The 19,443-nt window shown below is 47.9% G+C and overlaps 1 protein-coding gene across 5 annotated transcripts; it reads left to right on the plus strand.

The window, feature by feature from the left end:
- Positions 1 to 693: 693 nt before the first annotated feature.
- On the plus strand, positions 694 to 11,433 carry MFSD2A (MFSD2 lysolipid transporter A, lysophospholipid). Of its 5 annotated transcripts, none has more exons than XM_039876636.1 (14): positions 694 to 970; positions 2,341 to 2,472; positions 3,965 to 4,089; positions 6,865 to 6,988; positions 7,115 to 7,193; positions 7,551 to 7,708; positions 8,172 to 8,262; positions 8,384 to 8,505; positions 8,706 to 8,789; positions 9,362 to 9,445; positions 9,539 to 9,651; positions 10,073 to 10,216; positions 10,307 to 10,483; positions 11,312 to 11,433. In XM_039876636.1, the coding sequence occupies exons 1-14, from the start codon at positions 848 to 850 to the stop codon at positions 11,373 to 11,375; spliced, it is 1,620 nt and encodes a 539-aa protein (XP_039732570.1). In that variant the 5' UTR covers positions 694 to 847; the 3' UTR covers positions 11,376 to 11,433. The 5 variants fall into 5 exon arrangements, with proteins under 5 accessions (XP_039732570.1, XP_039732572.1, XP_039732575.1 ...); XM_039876638.1 differs by having other exon boundaries at positions 694 to 943; positions 2,344 to 2,472; XM_039876641.1 differs by having other exon boundaries at positions 694 to 934; positions 2,344 to 2,472.
- The last annotated feature ends 8,010 nt before the right edge of the window (positions 11,434 to 19,443 follow it).

Genomic DNA, 19,443 nt, shown 5'->3' on the forward strand with positions numbered 1-19,443 from the left:
AATAGTACCACCTTCATTTGATGGTTGTGAGGGCTGAATGTTGCGCATGGAGGAAGCTCTCCATAAAAGTCTGCTGTTATCATCATGGTGTGCTAGCGCCCGTGGTCCTGTCTGCTTTCCACAACTTGGGAGCTTCCTGCTGGCAGGGGCAGCAATCTTTCTCCCCCATCGCTGAGGGCCTCAAAGATGCCAATGGCAGGAAGAGGAAATGGTCGGTCTTGGGGGATCAAAGAGGGAAATCGGTAAGGAAATGCCAGCGCTACATTCTCCAGGTTTGGAAGAGATGGAGACTCGGTCTGACTCTAGATTTTAAAGCGGGAAGTGGGCTTCTGAGCCCCTACTTTTCTTAGGCTTGGGGGTCAGAAGTCATGGGGTGTAAGCTGGACCCAGGGAATACTCACTCTGGGAGCCCACGGGAAGGTCACTTTCAGCCTCGGGCTTCAGTTTCCTCGTGTCAGGTGGGTCTCCCAGCCTTCTCCCAGGTTGCGTGGAGCTAAAGCGGCCGGATGCGGGTTCCGGGTTCTGAGAACGTGGCTCAAAAAGCAAAGAGCCTCAGGGCGCGTTGAACAGGCTGGAGGCACTGAGGGCGAGCTGATTGGCTGAGGCGAGGCAGCAGGGCTCCGGGATTGGCTGGATCCGAAAGGGCGAGGCCCAACCTTTAAGAGGAGTAAGAGGGCGTGCAAGAGAGTGTGCACCTCACCCGCCAGCCTGTGGGGTTTACTACAGTACGAGGTGACTGTGGCGGCAGTGGCGGTGCCGGCTACAACCGGAGCCCGAGGGGAGTGGAAGCCGGCAGAGCAGAGGAGCATCCCGGCGTCCCGGTTCCAGGAGGCGTGGCCCGCGGGTCATGGCCAAAGGAGAGGGCGCCGAGAGCGGCTCCGCGGCGGGGCTGCTGCCCACAGGCGTCCTTAAAGCTGGTGAACATCCGGCCCAGGTGATGATGGTGAGAGCCCGGCATCCCGCGTGGAAGGCAAGGGGCGGGGGGCAGGCTGATGGGGGTGTCGATGGATAAGCGTGGTTCTAGGACACCTTAGGCTACCCGAGGACAGGCGGGCCCAGGAGCAGGAGAGAGCCCAGAGGTGCCCTGGGGGCCGGGGGTGATGTAGAAAGTTTGTAGACGCCGGCGCCCCGCTTTCCCCGCCTTTCCCGCCCCGCCGGCATCTCTCCTGAGCGGAACCGCCTGGCTAATAACTCCACGTGGTGCCCAGCTCAGCCTGGATGGTTTTCGTTCTTCTGTGACGAGCGGCTTAGAAGCCAGAGAGACCCCAGAAATTTAGGAAACGGCCCTTGGTTCCCCATCTCTCATCCCTTACGTCCCAAACCCACATGCCTACCCTTGAACCTCAACTCTGTGTGAGGGCTGTTCAAGTTCATTCATAAGAACAAGGGCTCTGCTCTTAAAGAAGCCGCATTCCTCAGGCGTTTGTCTGAGTGTGAGAGTTGGGGCTCGTGCGTCTTCACCTTCGGCGCCATCCCCTGCTCTCTGGACATAATGAAGGACCAAATGAAATCAGGTGGCCCCAGGAAGGGATCTTAGGAAATAGATTTCTGCCTGGGAGGTGACTGCCTTTTCCTTTTAATCTAATTAACCGATCCTCGGAAGGAGCCCGGGTGAGCAATTAAGCTGCTACCAAGTATGAGTAATCTCTGCTTTTCCTGGGCAACCTCAATCTCCCTAGTGCCCCACCCAGAGAGAGCCCAGCCCTGCACCTAGAGGCCTTTCCTCCCCTCTCCAAGGTCCCCTAGGAGCTGAGAGAGAGTAGGACAGCTCCTGGGTTTGCCTAAAGCTCTGGCTGCCTACAGGGGCCAGGGACGCTCTAGGACAGACAGAAGGAACAGCTGTGCCTGCAGCCAGCTGGACCTGGCCCCTACAGCTCTCCAGCCCTCATTCAGTAGGCAGGTGGGTCCTGGCCTCTGAACCAGTGCAGGACCTGGGACTGGGCTTAGGCAGCTCTTGGCAGCAAGAGGATTTTCAAGTTGTGACAGTTGGTGCCAGGTGGGGACAGGTCTGTTGCTGGGACATGCTCCCCATCCAGCTTGGAAAGGAGCATGGCTGAGGCCTTGGGAGGAGTTTCTTAGGGATGGTGGGCTGATAAGAATCTGGGGGTGGGGTGGGGTAGCTTAGGGGCAACTTTCTCAGTATGGATTCCTTTTTCCCAGGTTCCTAAGAACAGAGAATAATACCTTTCTTGTGAAGTTCTGTCTCTCTGGGTGGGAACAGGGCAAGGTAGACTTGTTCCTCCTGGCAGAGTTGGCTGGAGAGATGGTCCTGCCTCTGGAAACTTCTAGAGTGGAGGCCAGAATCTTGGGTCTCTTTTCATCTTTTTCTCTTCTTTCCAGAAGGAACCAAAGAAGAAACAACAGTTGTCCATTTGCAACAAGCTTTGCTATGCAGTTGGGGGGGCCCCATACCAGGTGACGGGCTGTGCCCTAGGGTTCTTCCTGCAGATCTACCTGTTGGATGTGGCTCAGGTGAGTGGACTGAGCCTGCTGGGGCTCCTGCAGCATCCTCAGTTAGCAAAGACTAGGTAGCTTTATTCATTTTCCTCATCTGTAAAATGGGACTGGAAATCCCTACTTTTCTGTCTCTCAGAGTCACAGTGGATGAGAAAAAAGATGACTTTGGAAAGTATCCAAAAGGAGAGTCTATTCACTCCAGGAATCTTAGCTGGCAAGGTCAGGCAACTCCTTCTTGCCTGGTAAGAGCAACAGAATCTGGAGGGGTAGGCAGTGGTGTGAGGGAAAATGGAGCCTGCTGGTGATGCTGTTCTTAGAAGAGACTGGCACACCATGTCCCCAGCTGGACAGCAATCAGCTGGCTCAGTTCCGGGGTTGGTGGATGTTGCCAGGCATGTAGATGAGATGCATCTCATTTTTACCTGAGAAGCAGAGGCATGTCAGGGGGGCCCTCAAGTGCTGGGCTGAGTTATGGTGCCCCAGCATACACAGTTTTGGACTAGGCGGGGTATTTAGAGTGAAGCAGGGCTCCTCTGTGCTTTGAGAAGCTTTGGCCGGCAGCCTGGCATCCTGAGAATTCACCTTGTCTGAATGAGAGAGTAGGGGGCTGAACAGCCACAGCCCTCAGGGCTCACACACTGGCCATCTTTTCTACATATCATCGACAGAGATGCTTTGCAAGCGGGGCACCTTAGTTATATCCATTTATAGGTGGGGAACACTGAGCCTTGGAAAGGACACATGGCATCATTTGGCAGCTAGTTTTTAAGCAACTTTCATGTTTTGGGCCCTGAGTGGGGTGCAAATAAAGGAACCTGCAGCTAAAGTGTAAAACTGTGTGGTAGTGAGCATTAGAGTTGGAAAAGTCAGGTTAGGGAGACTGCTACATGGGAGTGGCCACCAGTTTCCCAGCTTCCTGAGTAATAGCAATGGTAGGGTCTTAATGGATGAGAAAGAATCCAGGGAAGCTGTCTATTCAGGCCTAGAAGGTTTGGGGAGAGGGAATAGCTTGAGTGGGTAGTGACAGGCCGCTTTTTAAAAGCATCTATAGATTTCTTTTTTTACGTCCAAGATAGAGTTTGACCCTATAAAATAGGATCATAACTCCAGTACTGTTAAGAGAGGAATCATAAATCCCATTATACAGATGGGGAAACTGAGGTCCACTGTGGTCACTCAGCAAATGCTAATTCTGGTATCAGGTGGTTGGGGGCTCGGGGCTGTGAAAGGGAGGCAAAGAAATGACTCCATTTATTCCAATTGAGGGGAATGTTTTCAAGGACAGTGAAGGGGAGGATATAAGGGGACAGATCTGAGAAAGTTTCTATGGAGGCACACAATGCTTCTGCTATCAGAGAACTGTTATTGTCATTATTATATTAACAAGGCAAGTGAAGATACTTAAGGCCTGGAAGGAACACAGGCTGCCGGAGACCTTGCTGAGATGGGGAGGCAGTGCATGCTTTTGCCTCCCAGTGAGAGCTGAGGTGCCTTTTCCCCATTCCAGGTAGACCCATTCTCTGCCTCCATCATCCTATTCGTGGGCCGAGCTTGGGATGCCTTCACAGACCCCCTGGTGGGCTTCTGCATTAGCAAATCCTCCTGGACCCGGCTGGGCCGCCTCATGCCCTGGTGAGTAGAAGATGCTCTTCTAGATGGGAGAAGTCAGGGCTTATTGTTTGTCTACTACCTTTCAGTTTTTCCATTTGATTTGTCACATGCTGAGGGATGACTGACGCAAAAACCTGAGTGTTGAAATCCCAGCTGAGGCCTCAGCTGCCCCAGGAACAGCACTGGGATGCCCTGCCAGTTCGTTCCTAGACAGGCCAAATTGTTAGATTGAGCAGCTTTCCCTGGCCAAGGTGCATTCCCTTCAATGAAGCGGGAAATCTAACTTCTCTCACTCAGTCACTTCCCATAATAGCAGAGGCAGTACTGTGTAGTGGCCGAGAGGTTATACTCCAGAGCCAGCATGCTTCAGTTTGAATACCAGCTTCACCACTAACAGCTGTGCAACCTTGGACAGGTCACTTAACATCTCTGAGCATCAAGTTTCTTCATCTGTGAAAGGGGGATAATAATATGCCTATCTCATAGGGCTATGGTGAGGATTACATCTTTTTTATACATAAAGTAAACAGTGCCTGGCATATGTTAAGTAGTATATAATTTGGCAGGCCTTCAGAGTGGCTCCTAGTGGCTCCAAGAATGAGACAGCAGACCCATAACCTCTGGGTTATGACCCTCGGTACAAAGCCTACACAGTCTCAGGCTATCTCAAGGTTGGGGGAGGCGGTGCTACAGATCAGACAGCAAAGGGAGACACACAGGACAGGCTGACAGGCCGGAGCTTTAGTTCCCTCCAGGACATCCTGCTTGGTGGTGGTGGTGTGGACATACTCCTTTCATCTCCAGCCCATCCAGGCTCAAGTGGGCGCCTTCCTGCCCCAGGGGTGCCCATACCTGGTCTCCGGCCTTCAAAGCTCTTCCAACAGCCTCCACACCCCCACTCCTAGCTTCCTTTCCCACGAGGCCCCGCTCCCAACACAATCCTCCCAGCCCCTGGCTAAGGCCCAGGTTGGAGCCTTTGATCCAGGCTTCAGGGCCAAAAGACAGGACAGCCTGCCTTACCTGGGCAGGCTGCTTGGGACTCCCAGGGGGCTGGAGCCACCAGTGAAGCTGGGCCCTGTACCCGCCTCCCTGGCAGCTGGCGGGAGGCGGGGCTCTGCTGCCACATCTCCTCATGAGGCCCAGCCAATGGGAGAGAGCCCCTCTGGCCAGCCTGATGCTGCAACAGCGTGTTTCTCTTAGTAAGTCACATTTGGTTCCTCATCAGCTGCTCAGCTGCCTAGGAGAAGAGGATGGAGTGTTTGAGGAAGGCTGACGCCCTTGTTCTCTGAGTAGACACGTGGAAACTTTCCCTCCCTGGAGGGCTGGGAGGGAAATCAGGAGAGACTTTACCTGTGGCCTCTCCCTGGGCAGGTGTGGCAGCAGGCTTGGTAAAGTTACTGAGGCCCTTCAGACTGGTTCTGATTTAGTACGTGTCCTCACCTGTCTGGGTGCTAACGCCTGGTGATACCTCTTGAGTGGTACCACCACCCTTTTGTTTGAGGGCACACTGGACCACTTGTGGGCTAATGGGCTGCCTTGTAGTATATATATGTGACTTCATCCCATTTATACCACAGTTAGCGCCGGGGCCCCTCCTCAGGCCTGGGACCCAGCACCCTTTCTGTCGGTGTAGGAAGAGGCTGGGCCTTTCTGGGTTCATGAGCCTTATGGCTTACTCTTCTCCCAGGCTTTAGACCAGATCTGCCCTCAGCCAACATTTAAATCCCTCCTTCGGACCAGGATGACTTTGACACTTTCCCTGGAGTTCCCAAGGCCACCTGGTGAGAGGCAGTGTGTCAGCAGGGTCACACAGGGAGGCCGAGATACAGCAGGGCTGAATCTGAGGTCAGATTCCCAGTCTAGTGCTCTCAGAAACCCCCTAACTGTGGGCCTGTACTCTACCCCTGAGCTCTCCTGGTGTGATAACCATAGCAAACACTTAACTGTGTTCCAAGCACTGTTCTACATTATCAATGTATTTAAGTCTGGAAACTACTTCTACCCTAGGAAATAGAACCAGAGTCTTTACGCTGGACTATAAGGCTCTACCCAACCTGGTATCCCATTTCTTCTCCAACCTCATCTCCTAATTTCATCTCCCATGCTCGCTCCACTCCAGCCCCATGGCCTCCTTCCTATTCTTTATACCTGCTAGGTACATCTCCTGCCTGAGGATGTTTGCACTAACTGTTCCCCTTGGCCAGCACGCTCTTGCCTCAGGTGTCTGAAAGGCCAACTCTCTCTCATTCAAGTCAGATGTCACAGATGTCACCTTCTCAATGAAGGCTACCCTGTCTACTTGGTTGTGAATTATACCCCCATACTCCTAATCCCCATTCAGCCTGCTTTAAATTTCTTTAACCCACAGCAATTAATCACCTTATAAATGTTCATATGATTTTTATTGTGGTAAAATACACATAACAAAATTTACCATTTTAACCATTTTTAAATGTACAATTCAATGGTATTAAGTACATTTACATTGTTGTGTGACTATTACCACCATCTATCTCTACATCTTTCCAAACTGAAACTTTATACTCATTAAACAATGACTTCCATTCCTCCTTCCCTCCAGCTCCTGGCAACCTCTATCCTACATTCTGTCTCTATGAATTTAACTACTCTAGATACCTCGTGTAAGTAGAATCATACAGCATTTGTCCTTTTGTGTCTGGCTGATTTTACTTAGCATGATGTCTTCAAGGTTCATCTGTATTGTAGCATGTGTCAGAATTTCATTCCTTTTTAAGTCTGGATAATATATATAATATATATCCTCTGCTTCCTCAGGATTGTCTTCTCCACACCCCTGGCCATCATTGCCTACTTCCTCATCTGGTTCGTCCCTGACTTCCCACAGGGCCAGGCCCTGTGGTACCTGCTTTTCTATTGCCTCTTTGAGACACTGGTCACAGTGAGTGTGGGCACCTGGGTGTCAGGGCAGGGGTGGGGGCAGTCCCTGGGGCCTTTAGGGTTGGTGCCCAAAGCCACATCTGTTTGTCCATCATCTGACTGGCCGAGGGCCTCTCTTCCATACCAGTGTTTCCACGTTCCCTACTCAGCTCTCACCATGTTCATCAGCACAGAGCAGAGTGAGCGGGATTCAGCCACTGCCTATCGTAAGTTTCTCCCCAGCCTGCTGATCCCACCCACCAGGAACCCTGGGTCCTCCACTCCCTGACCCTTCTGCCACATTTCTTCCCTTGCTGGGAGTGGGTGTGAAACCATCTTAAAAATAACTCCATCCCCTTATTGTTCTAGTGAGACCAGAGAAGTGTAGAACTAGCCAGAGGTCATACAGAGCAAGGCCATGAGTTTAGGCCAAGGTGCCATCTGTCCCACCACCCTGTACCCACCCTACTTGGAGTTGCTCCCATCACCTGGGGCTAGAACTGGCCTTCTATCCACCTGACCTTCCTCCCTGGGGGCCCACAAGCCGTGGGTCCCCTCCAAAGGACCTTCTTTTCACTGCTCAGGGATGACTGTGGAGGTATTGGGCACAGTGCTGGGAACAGCAATCCAGGGGCAAATTGTAGGCCAAGCGGATACGCCTTGTCTCCAGGTCCCCAATGGTTCAGAAGTGGCCTCGGAAGGTGCCAATCGCACACACAGCTCCACTTCACTCAGAGGAACGGTGAGGCCTCTGGAAGGGCAAGGGTTTGGGGAGATGAGGAATGATGGCGTGGTTTGCAGTCTTCCTCAAAATAGTAATAATAGCTAGTGTTTGTTAGTTGTTGGGCATTTGATATACAAACTGTTAATGTTATGCCCGCTCTGAAGATAAGGAAAACTGAAGCGTAGAGAGGCTAAATAATTTGCCTAGGATGATAGAGCTAGTGAGTTGCAGAAACTAGATTTGGGGAGATCTGATCTGTGGGCTTTCAGATTCCACAGCCCAGCTTCTTGACATTTTGTTCCACTGGACTTTGCCCAGCCTTGGGAAACAGTAGTAGGCCCAGGACGATTCTGCCATTTCACAGATGGAGACAGTGAGGCCCCAGAGTAGAAGGGACTGGTTCAAAGTCATTGAATGGAACTGCTGGGAGTTGAGATGAGATCAGATTGAATGTCTGTTGCCTATAATCCCCCTTTTATAGCAAAATGCATACCTGCTGGCAGCAGGGGTCATTGCCTCCATCTATGTCATCTGTGCTGTCATCCTGGTCCTGGGTGTGCGAGAGCAGAGAGGTAAGAAGCCCCTTGGGGGTGGGGGTGCAGTCCCAACACAGGATGGCTTTGTCCCTCTGCCTAGACCTCGGGCTTTGGGAGGGGTCTCTGCTCTTTCTTCACTGTCTCCTCTGGCCCCCAGAACCCTATGAGACTCAGCAGGCTGAGCCAATGTCCTTCTTTCGGGGCCTCCGGCTGGTCATGAGCCACGGCCCATATATCAAGCTTATCGCTGGCTTCCTCTTCACCTCCCTGGCATTCATGGTGAGTGGGGGGCCTGATGTGCTCAGCCTGGGGGTGCCGTGCACTGGGAGGGGGTGAGCTGAGGACTTGGGATGTGACAGGTGGAGCTGGGGGGTGGGTAATCTGAGGTCCCTGGAGCACAGAGAATGTCTTAGGGAGGCTCAGCCCCAACATCACATCTTTCTTTGTGTTTCCTTTCCCTTTCCCATCCCCTCCCCCAGCTGGTGGAAGGGAACTTTGCTTTATTTTGTACCTACACCTTGGGCTTCCGCAACGAATTCCAGAATCTGCTCCTGGCCATCATGGTGCGTGGGGAGCCCCAAGGGTGGGAGTGTGGAAGCCTGGGCTGAAGTAGCATAGGATGCGGGATGGTTTTTTGGAAAGTCAAAGGATGTTTCCCAGACTGACTCAAGGTTATGAAGGCATGAGGGAGGTTTCTCAGAATATTTGGTTAGGTCTGACCTACAATTGCTTAGGTAGGACTGTGGAAAGAGTGTGGGTACATATATCAAGTCATTATGTTGTACCCTTAAACTAATATAGTGTTACATGTCAATTATATTTCAGTAACACTGGGAGGAAAAAGGGAAAGAGTTTGAGGTTAGATGTTCAAGTGGAGAGCATAGCAAGAGTGAAGGGGCGGAGGCCAGGAACTTTAGAACTTTGGCTCAGTTGTGCTCAGGAAAGGCAGATGAGATTGGGACCCTCTCTCCGCCCCCCTTAGGAGCCATCAAAGGTGCCCGTCAATTTCCCACTGACCAGATTGTATCTTCTGGCTGCTCTCAGGCAGGGCTGGGAGACCTTTGGGGTCTTGGAAAGGGCAGGAGGGGTTCAATGGCTCTAACCCATCCTCCTCACCCACTTTGTCCATCCACAGCTCTCAGCCACATTCACCATTCCTCTTTGGCAGTGGTTCCTAACTCGGTTTGGCAAGAAAACGGCTGTATACATCGGGATCTCAGTGAGTGGAGCTGAAGGTGTAGCACCCGGGCTGGGCTGGGGGTTGCTGGAGGAAGTCTCCCAGCTGTCTCACCTTCCTGCACCCCTCCTCTAGTCAGCAGTGCCGTTTCTCATCTTGGTGGCCCTCAAGGAGAGCAACCTGATTGTCACATACGTAGTAGCCGTGGCAGCTGGCATCAGTGTAGCAGCCGCCTTCTTACTACCCTGGTAGGTATATAGGCACACCGGGTGTGTTCCTCAGCCCCCCACCCCCCACTTCTGAAGCTCCTTGGGGAGAATTCTCTTGCAGGCCATTCTGTTGTTGGCAGGTGGGGCAGGTCTTCCTATACGGTTGTACAGGCTGTAAATTGTAAGGATATCTAATCGGGGTGGGAAATGGGGGCTTAAATCCCTTCTGCACTCTGCTCGCCCAGCTGTGCACCTAAAGTGGGGCTACTTCATCATGGAGGAAGGAGCCTTCTTTTCTTATTCATATGAATTTGCCATCTCCTCACTGAGATGTTTACCATGGGGCTACAGACTCCCAGAAGGCCACCTCTTCTCGTTGACACAAGGGTGCCAGATGAGCTATCAGGGACCTGGGGTTGTTTGGTAGGTGGGTTCTCATGGTTGCCACCACTCTGTACAGGTCCATGCTGCCCGACGTCATTGACGACTTCCTCTTGAAGCAGCCTCACTCCCATGGAACCGAGCCCATCTTCTTCTCCTTCTATGTTTTTTTCACCAAGTTTGCCTCTGGAGTCTCTCTGGGCATCTCTACTCTCAGTCTTGAGTGAGCGGGGTGGGGTGGGGGGCAGTGCTGGGCAGGTACAGGGCCCAGGTATCCCATTCTCACCACTCCTTTTCCCATTGGGTCTCACAGCTTTGCTGGGTACCAGACCCGTGGCTGCTCCCAGCCAGCACGTGTCAGGTTTACACTGAAGATGCTGGTGACAATGGCTCCCATAGTCCTCATCCTGCTAGGCCTGCTGCTCTTCAAGCTATACCCCATTGATGAAGAGAAGCGGCGGCAGAACAAGAAGGCACTGCAGGCTCTGAGGTGAGAGCAGGAAAGGGACAGGGAGGTGGGGAAGGAGCATCATCCATTCTAAGTCCTCAGCTGTGCTTCCAGTGGCCATGTCGACTTTCCTCCCATACATCTTCGCTTGATGGCCCCTCCTCTGCCCTTTCCCTTTGCCGATTTATGATAGTGGCAGCTGACATTTCTTGAACACTTAGCTGCGTGCCAGGCACTGCACCTAAGTGGTTTTTCATTTATTCATTCAACAAATGCTTATTGGAAGCCTACCGTCGGGCAGATATTGCTCTAGTGAATGAAACAAATCCCTGTTCTCAAGGAGTTTACGTTTTAGAGAATGTGCATTCATGATTTCCTGTAGTCCTCCAACAACCCTAGGTGTCACAGGGTCCTATGATTCCCACTCTATAGATGAAGAAACAGGCTTAACCAGGAAGAGTGACTGGCCCAGTTGATAAAGGATAGAGCTGGGTTCAAACCCTGGCATTCTGACTCCACAGCCTGCACTCTTCATGACTCTACTGGCACACAGGACCTCAGATGTGGCCTGAGCCCTGCCTTTCCGGAGACCAGAGGGCAAGGTGGAATGAGTCATGCCAGCCCATCAGCAAGCCCAGGCCAGAACATAATCCTGGGGCTTGTGATGTCTTGTGGACAGCAAGAATAGTGAATGAAACAACCAGCAGTTTCTGGGATGAGTAGGAGTGAGCAAACTATGTGTGGCCCGTGGTTTGCTAACAGCTGGCTAAGACTGCAGAGCCAAGATCCTTGAAGAATGAGGCAGGTGGGGGCAGGGTAAGGGTAAGGTTAAGGGAGCTTCTTCCAACCCGTCTCCTCTGGTTCTTGTAGGGAAGAGGCCAGCAGCTCAGGCTGCTCTGACACAGACTCTACAGAGCTGGCCAGCATCCTCTAGGACCTGCTGTGTTACCTGAAGCCACCATGAAAAGGGCATGCATCACTAGGCCATATGAGAAATCCAGGCCTGCTTGCCCACTCACTGAACAGCTGATCTCCAGGTGCCAAGAAGAGAGCCAAAGACTTGAAAGTAAACAGCCCATGATAACAACTGTGCCCACCTTGGGGTGGGCTATTCCTACAGCCTCCTGCCTCCTCTCTCTCAACCCATGGGGCCAAGCCCTGGGACTGCTACTGTGAATATGCCAAGGACTGATGAGGCCTAGCCTGGAACACTAATGTAGAAACATTTTATATGGAGACTAATTAATAACTTAATGACTGTACATAGCCTTGTGTGTATATATATATATATATATATATATGTCTGTGAGCTATTAATGTTATTAATTTTCATAAAAGTTGGAAAATGAAGCTGCCTGTTTTTGTCTTTGTCCTTCGCCACTCACTAAGCCCTTCTGTGCCAAAATTCAGGTAGTGAGAGGGAGCACTGAGCCAAAGGGGGCCCTGGCTGGGCAGAATATATCTGGAGGTGTGAAAACAGCATTCGTTAACATTTACTAAACACCTACTTCTACCAGGCATGGTGTGGAGGCTTTACATTCACTTTGCTGGTATTCTTACCTAATCCTAGAAACCATTTGGCTAACTCAGAACTTGTCCCCATTTTAAAGGTGAGGAAACTGAGCTCTGGTGTCAAGAAGAACTTCGCTAACATCACATGCCAAGAGTGACCTAAGTGGAGCTGTCCCACGGGGCAAGGAGGCAGGAATGACTTTAGAGAGGTATGCTAGAGCCAAGACGCATTGGACCAATGTCTGCCAGTAGGGCCAGAGGCCAGAAGTATATTCCAGGGCCAGGCAGGTGGCCTGCAAGAACAGCTGCATCTAGATCTGGGGCTATGAGACTCCATCTCAGGTCAGTGAGACTCCAGTATGTTAACCACCAACCTCCACTCCCCTGTGTCTGAGAACGACCAACCTACTGTCAGACAGATGGTTGATCTGCCTGGAACGTTGTGCTTCCCACCCCATGCATGCCTGAGCATGTGGGCCTGGCTGTGCTAGGGCAGATTCTTTGAGACTGGGGCCCTGTGGGGTCCTAGAGACCTGTGATTCTTTTCCCACAACTGTTAATGACAGTGTTAGAGGGTGAGAATGTACCTGGCTAGGTGTGTATTGTGTGTCAGTTGAAGAGGGGTCTCACTAGTGTGCTGGTGAAAACCATCTCTGGAGGGGAGGATGGTGGCAAGGGGCGGAGGGAGGAAGGCCTAGCATTTGCCTATTTCCATGGTATAAATATTTCCACTATAGCTAGTTTCAAGTTACCAGCAGTACTATCTTATAAAATTCCTGAAAAGTTAATATTTGGCTCTCACAGGCCAGTAGGAGCCTATCCCTGTATATTGCTGGGTTTCATACACTTAAGCCAAGCTCCAAAAAAGCAGTCAAGATCAGAAGCTACCAGTTCAATCTCTTTAAGTTATAGATGAATAAATGAGGCCCAGAGAAGAGAATCACTTAGTCTATTTAGGCTTGGTTTTGACTTTGGGTGTGGGGCTCCAATTTTTTGCTAATGAAGTTCTGCCAAACCACTTTTTAAAATTTATAAAGCGTTGCTAATAGGTACTTAATAAATATTGATTCAATTAGTCAGTTATAACTACCAAGTCCTATTTCTTAAAAAAAAATTTTAATTTCCTAAACTACTTAAGCTTGCTTCTTTCCCATGCCTACATTTATCAGGCGTTATCTTTTCTCACCTGGATAATTATACCAGCATCCTCACTAGTCTCTGTCTTTGATATCATATTCTTTCTGCAAAGTATCAAGAACAACCAAGTAGCTCTCCCGTTTAGAAGCCCTTCTTTGAGTCCCTATTGCCTTCAGGAGGAAGTCTGAGACCCCTGCCAATCTCTCCAACCCCAGATCTAGATGCAGCCCTTTTTGCAGGTCACCTGTCTAGCCCTGGAATACATCTCTGGCCTTTGACTCCACTGGCAAACATCAGTCCAATATGCCTTGGCTCCAGCATGGCTCTCTAAAGCCATTCCTGGCTCTCTACCCCTTGGGGCAGCACTGAGCGTCCAGGCCCCCTTCAATGTGGTCTCCCACACCGAGTGGCCAGGTATGGTGGGTGGGGTTGGGCTTGTGGAGCTGAATAAACATGATCTATGACCAGAGGGCTTTGTGTGCCAGACTCAGTTCCTACTGACCCACTATGATCCTTCTCTCTTGGCCTCAGTTTCCCCCAGCTGGACAATGGAGATTTGGAATTGAAAATCCTCACCTTTAGTTTCATGCTCATGGAAAATTGCTTTCCTTTTCAAAGACCCTTTGCTGATCAGGGGGATGGTTTGGGGTTGGTACAGGAGGGGGAAGTGGGAAAGTAGTCTGGGATCCCAGAAATTCCTTGGATCATTGGCTATTCCAGGTTTATTCTGGACATCTCATCCTTTGGGAGAAGTGCCATCTTGACTTCCCTCTATGCTTGGATCCAGCATTACTACAAAAACCCTGCCTCCCGATCTTGACTCAGTCCTGCTCCCGATCTTGACTCAGTCCTGCTCCCCACCATTCCCCACCAAATCCCTGCTAAGGACCAGATGTGGCTTTGGCTCCACCTGCTGGAAGAAAGGGGCAATACCTTTGAACATCTCAAAGAAGGAATTCCAGATGTGTCATTGACTGGCTCAATGATACTGACTATCCATTTATCGAACAAATGGGCCTACTATGTGTCATGCACCAGCTAGGCTCTGAGGATAACAGTGGTGAACAAAATAGAGCTTACATTCTCAGTGGTGATCAATGACAAATAAAGGGACATATAAATAAGATAATTTCAGATTGTAATAAACACCATGAAAGAAAGAAGTAGGGTGATAATAGAGGAAACTTGTGTGGAGAATATTTTAAATTGACAAAATGTTCAGAGAAAGTGACATTTGTCTTGAATCACAGAAGAGGAGGATTAGCGGACATTTGAAGAGCTTCCAGGAAAGCACTGCAGGTAGAGGAGACAGCTAGTGCAAAGATCTGGAGATAGGAAAGAGCTTGGTGCATTTCAAGTACTGAAAGAAAACTGTGGCCAGAGTGTAGTGAACAAGAGGGCAGGTGGTATGAGGTGAATTTGGAGAGGTATACAGGAACCAGATCATCTTGGGCCTTGTGGCCCACAATGAGAGTTTGAATTTTATTTTGAGAACAGCCAAAAGCCATTGAAAAGATTTAAATAGAAATGTGATTTACATTTTTTTTAAAAAAATGAAGGCAAAGACAGATGGTGCAGGGCTTTGTGGGCCATGTTAAGCATTTTGATCTTTATCCTAAGAGCAGAGAGAAGCCATTGATAAGTTTTAAGTAGGAGAGTCATATGCTAGGTCAAGATGTGGATGAAAACAGGGGCTCGGAAATAAACCTGACTAAACGTAACCTCACAGGGTGATCTGATCATAAAATTCCTAATTGAGCAAGTCATGGTGGGGGCCCAGATTAAACTTTGCCTTTAGCAAGCCCTGTCCATTGTTCTTGTGAAAGAGGTTAACACATCTTTGAAATGCCAGAGTAATTCTTTTTTTCAGACCTCTGGAAGCCATAATCACCCGCAAGGGAGCACGTAACCTTAATTATCTGTAATCTCCACTGTTACTTTCTCCCAGGTCATGTAATCTGCTTTAGTTCTCTCCTTAATTCCGAATGTATAAAAGAACTGCAAAACTCATTCTTCAGAGCATTTGAGATCTGGCTTCCCGGCAGATGTCGTCACTTTGGCTCAAATAAATTCTGATTAAAAACCGTTTGGATGTTCTCACATCAACAAATAGTTTAGAACGACCATATCATCTGCTTTGTGGAGAAAGGATTGAAGGAAGTGAAAGTAGAAGCAGGATGATGGAGTAGAGGCTGCTCTTACAATGTTCCTAGGCAAGGAAAAGTACCAGACTGGGGCGGTGGCAGTGGAAGTGGAAATAAGAGAGATTTGCCAGCTGGTCGGCCTGGATAACAAAGAGGGAGGAGGAGAGAAAGAGAGAAATGAGGGTGATGCCTAGATTTCTAACTTGGAACTCAGAATTGGTGCCTCAACTTAGTAATACAGGGAGGACCAGAGGAGGAGCAGCAAGCTTGGGGGACAGAACAACTCATTTGTCACCTGTTTGTATCATTTTCATATAAAAAAAGAAGAAAACGCACAAAAATTCCATAAGTCAGGAACAAGAATACACACTTTCACCACTATGATGACATAACCTTTAATTGGAGGTATTAGCTGTTAAAGAACAAAAATTCAACCAAGTAAATTTTAAGACCTAATTGGTTTTATTGAATGATTCACGAATCAGGCAGCACCCTATTTAATAAATAGAAAGGCACTCCAAGGAGTTGTACAAAATAGAAGGGTTTTATAGGCAGAAAGAAGGTGGGACAAGGAAGTTAAAAGTGAGTTATTTCAGGCAAGGTTACCTTCCCTTAGGGAAAGGCAGGGGTCTTACCAGGTAGATTACCTCACTAGTGTTGTCAGGAAATTCCAGACTGATTGGCTTAAAATTCTGCTCCTGGGAGAGGCTAAAACTGCAGTTAGGTTAAGTATTAAGTCCTGGTGGGGCTTACCACAAGTGACTCCATTTTGGGTCTGTTGTTTCTTTTTAACATAGTCAATGCAATTAGACAAGAAAAATCAAAACTGGAAAGGAGTAGGTAAAATTATCTTTATTAGTTAATGATATGTTTGTGTTCCAAAAGAAACCAAATTAATCAACTGAAAACAACTATGAACAAGAAAATTCAGTAAGGAAATGGGGTATAAAATTAATATACAAAAATCAATACCCTTTATATATACAAAACTGCAATCAGTTAAAACCGCATTGTTCAACATGATAACCACTACTACATGTGGCTATTTGAATTTACATTTAAAATAATTAAAATTTAATAAAACTTTAAATTTAGTTTCTCAATCATACTAGTCACATGTGATTAGTAGCTACTGTGTTAGTGTAGTTAAAATGCTGTGAAAGAGACGACCACATTTACGAGATCAACAAAACACCTAAAAAAAAGTAGTTCTTTGTCAAACCACATGACTTAGTTTTTGGTTACAGGTCCCCTGTCTCTGGACCTCTCGGTATTTCAGGTCTCAGCCTAAGTATTATCATCTCTTTGGGAGTCTTCCTTGACTCTTCCAGGCAGAGTCAGAGTCTTTTTCAGTCTTTCTCAGTCAGTACAACATACAGTTGATCCTCATTATTTGCAGATTCTATATTCGTGAATTTGCCTACGTGCTAACATTTATTTGTGACCCAAAGAGGGGAGACAGGAAAGAGGAATGACAGATGAGGTAGAGAGTCAGATTAGGTGTTTTGAACTAGATCCAGTGCTTCCCCCTCTCTTCCAGGGCAGCTGGGTAGGGCAGGGTGGGTCTCAAATCACCGGGGCAATCAAGGAAATTCTGATTTTTATGGCCTAAGGGCCTTTCTGGGGTGAGGCCCTAAAGAAGGCCAGCCCAGAGTGAGCTCTAATGGCTCACCTTCCAGGAAATTATCTTCTGTCTAGCAGAAATCCAGTTGACACTAACCTAGGTTGGGTGGACTGGGACCACCCAAAAGTTTTCCAAGATGACCTGAATAGCTTGGGGGGAGTCTGGGATGTCTTGGGGTGACCTAAGGTTAGCGAAGAGGGGAGGGAGCAGGACTGTCTGCCTTTCTAGTGGTTTATAAGAAATGAGGAATGAGACCGGAAGCCTCTAATGTCTCTCCCTAAAATTACAGTCATTCATCCCAATACCTTCCTCTTCAGGACTCCCATGCAGCCTCAGAGGATGGCTGTATTGGGCAAGGCAGGGGAACCACACACCCTAGCCCCCAAGCTCAGGAGAGGGCAAGGGAGATATACAAGGTACACAATCAGAGGCAAAAGAGGATGGAATCTGGGTCTCACTCCCAAACTCAGAGTTATTTTTGTTTCTTACCAAATTTTCAGTTTCTTAAGGACCAATACTCTTGTCCTGTGTCTTTTCTTCCTCTTTCACTTCCACCAGAGTCTAGACTTCAGAGCTTGTTCCCCAGCAGTCTATGGCTGCCAGAAGATGGGCTTGGTCATCGACGCCAACACCAAGGGACAATGCAGTGTGTGAGAGGCACTGTTCCACTTCCTGTTATTTCTTAAAGGGACCCAGTGGCCAACGACACAAGGGAAGAGACCTAGGTTGTCTAATCTAACCCTACCTGATACTTGGATGCCCTCTACAACATCTCTGCCTCGTGGCTGGCAGCTGTCTACTCCCACACGCTTCCACTGGCAGACAACTCATTATGGTTCAAGTCAGCCTATTTCATTTCTGGAGAGAGGTGTAAAAAAGATCTCCCTCATCTTGAATGGAAACTATGTCCCTATGGCTGCCTCCACAGATTCTGGATCCACCCTTTATCACAGGCACAAAACGCCCCCTCCCTCTGTCCCATCTCATACCTGCAGGAACTTGAAGACAGACCCGTGTCCCCAGAAACAAATTCAGGGCTTGGTTTCATTCTTCTAGTTGCACTTATTTTAATTTTCTGTAAAAAGAATGAATTTATTTTGCTTTTGTAATTAAAAAAGAAACTCCTTATTTTAAATTATTTTAGTAAGGTATAATTTCATATAGGAAAATGTACAAATCTTAACCAAATAGTTCAATACTTCCATATTCATACAGTTGGCCCTCCATATCCGTGGGTTCCACATCTGTGGATTCAACCAGCTGAAGATTAAAAATATTCAAAAAAAGTTACATGTTGCTGACATGTACTATGTAGTTAGGCCTACGATGGTCCCAGAGTTGTGTCTGTACACGTAGACGTTTTTTGTCATTGTTCCCTAAGCAATGTAGTATAACAACTATTTAAATAGCATTTACATTGTATTAGGTATTACAAGTAATCTAGAGATGATTTAAAGTATACAGGAGGATGTTCATAGGTTATATGCAAATGCTATACTATTTTATTTAAGGGACATGAGCATCCTCAGATCTTGGTATCCATGGGGGTCCTGGAACCAGTCTGAGAAACAATCGTATACCCATATAACTTCCACCCAGCTCAAGATATAGAACATGTCCATCTTCCTGGAAGGTTTCCTGTGATCCATTTAATCAATACCCATTCCACCAGAGGTAACCACAATAGTAAACCCTCTTATTTGCTGGGGATATATTTCAAGACCCCCAGTGGATGCCCGAAACCATGAATAGCACCAAACCCTATATATAATGTTTTTTCCTAAATATACATGTCTATGACAAAGTTTAATTTATAAATTAGGCACAGTAAGAGATTAACAACAATAAATAATAATAAAAGAACAATTACAGCAAAATACTGTAATAAAAGTTATGTGAATATGGTCTCTCTCACTCTCAAAATATCTTATTGTACTGTACTCAGCTTTTCACTTACAGCACTTTATGGCTTCTCTTTGTCATATCTGAATTGTCAGCATCACTGCTCTTGCACTTTGGGACCATTATTAAGTAAAATTGGGGTTACGAGCACTGTGATACCGTGACAGTTGATCTGATAACCAGGACAGCTTCTAAGTGATTAGGCAGGGAAGGTATATAGTGTTGATATGATGGGAAAAGGGATGATTCACGTCCTTGTGGTATAAATCAGGACTGCTCAAGATTTTATCACGCCACTCAGAACAGCATGCAATTTAATGCTTATGAATTATTTATTTCTGGAATTTTCCACTTAATATTTTCTGACTATGGTTGTGGGAAACTGAAACTGTAGAAACTGCAGATAAGGGAGGACTACTGTATTTTGATTTCTATCACTACAGATTAGTTTTGCTTATTCTTGAACTTCTTATGAATAGAATCATATAGTATGTATTCTTTTGTGTCTGGCTTCTTTCTCTTAGCACGTTTTTGAGATACATCTGTGCTGTTCTGTCTTAGCAGTTTTTTTTCATTTTGATTATTGCTAGCAATATTCCATTTTATGAACACATCGTAAATTGTTTTATTCTCCTGTTGATGAATATTTGGATTTTGTCTAATTTTTGGCTATTATGAATAAA

Source organism: Pteropus medius, unplaced genomic scaffold, assembly GCF_902729225.1.
Source record: "Pteropus medius unplaced genomic scaffold, Ma_sr-lr_union100, whole genome shotgun sequence".
NCBI lineage: Eukaryota > Metazoa > Chordata > Mammalia > Chiroptera > Pteropodidae > Pteropus > Pteropus medius.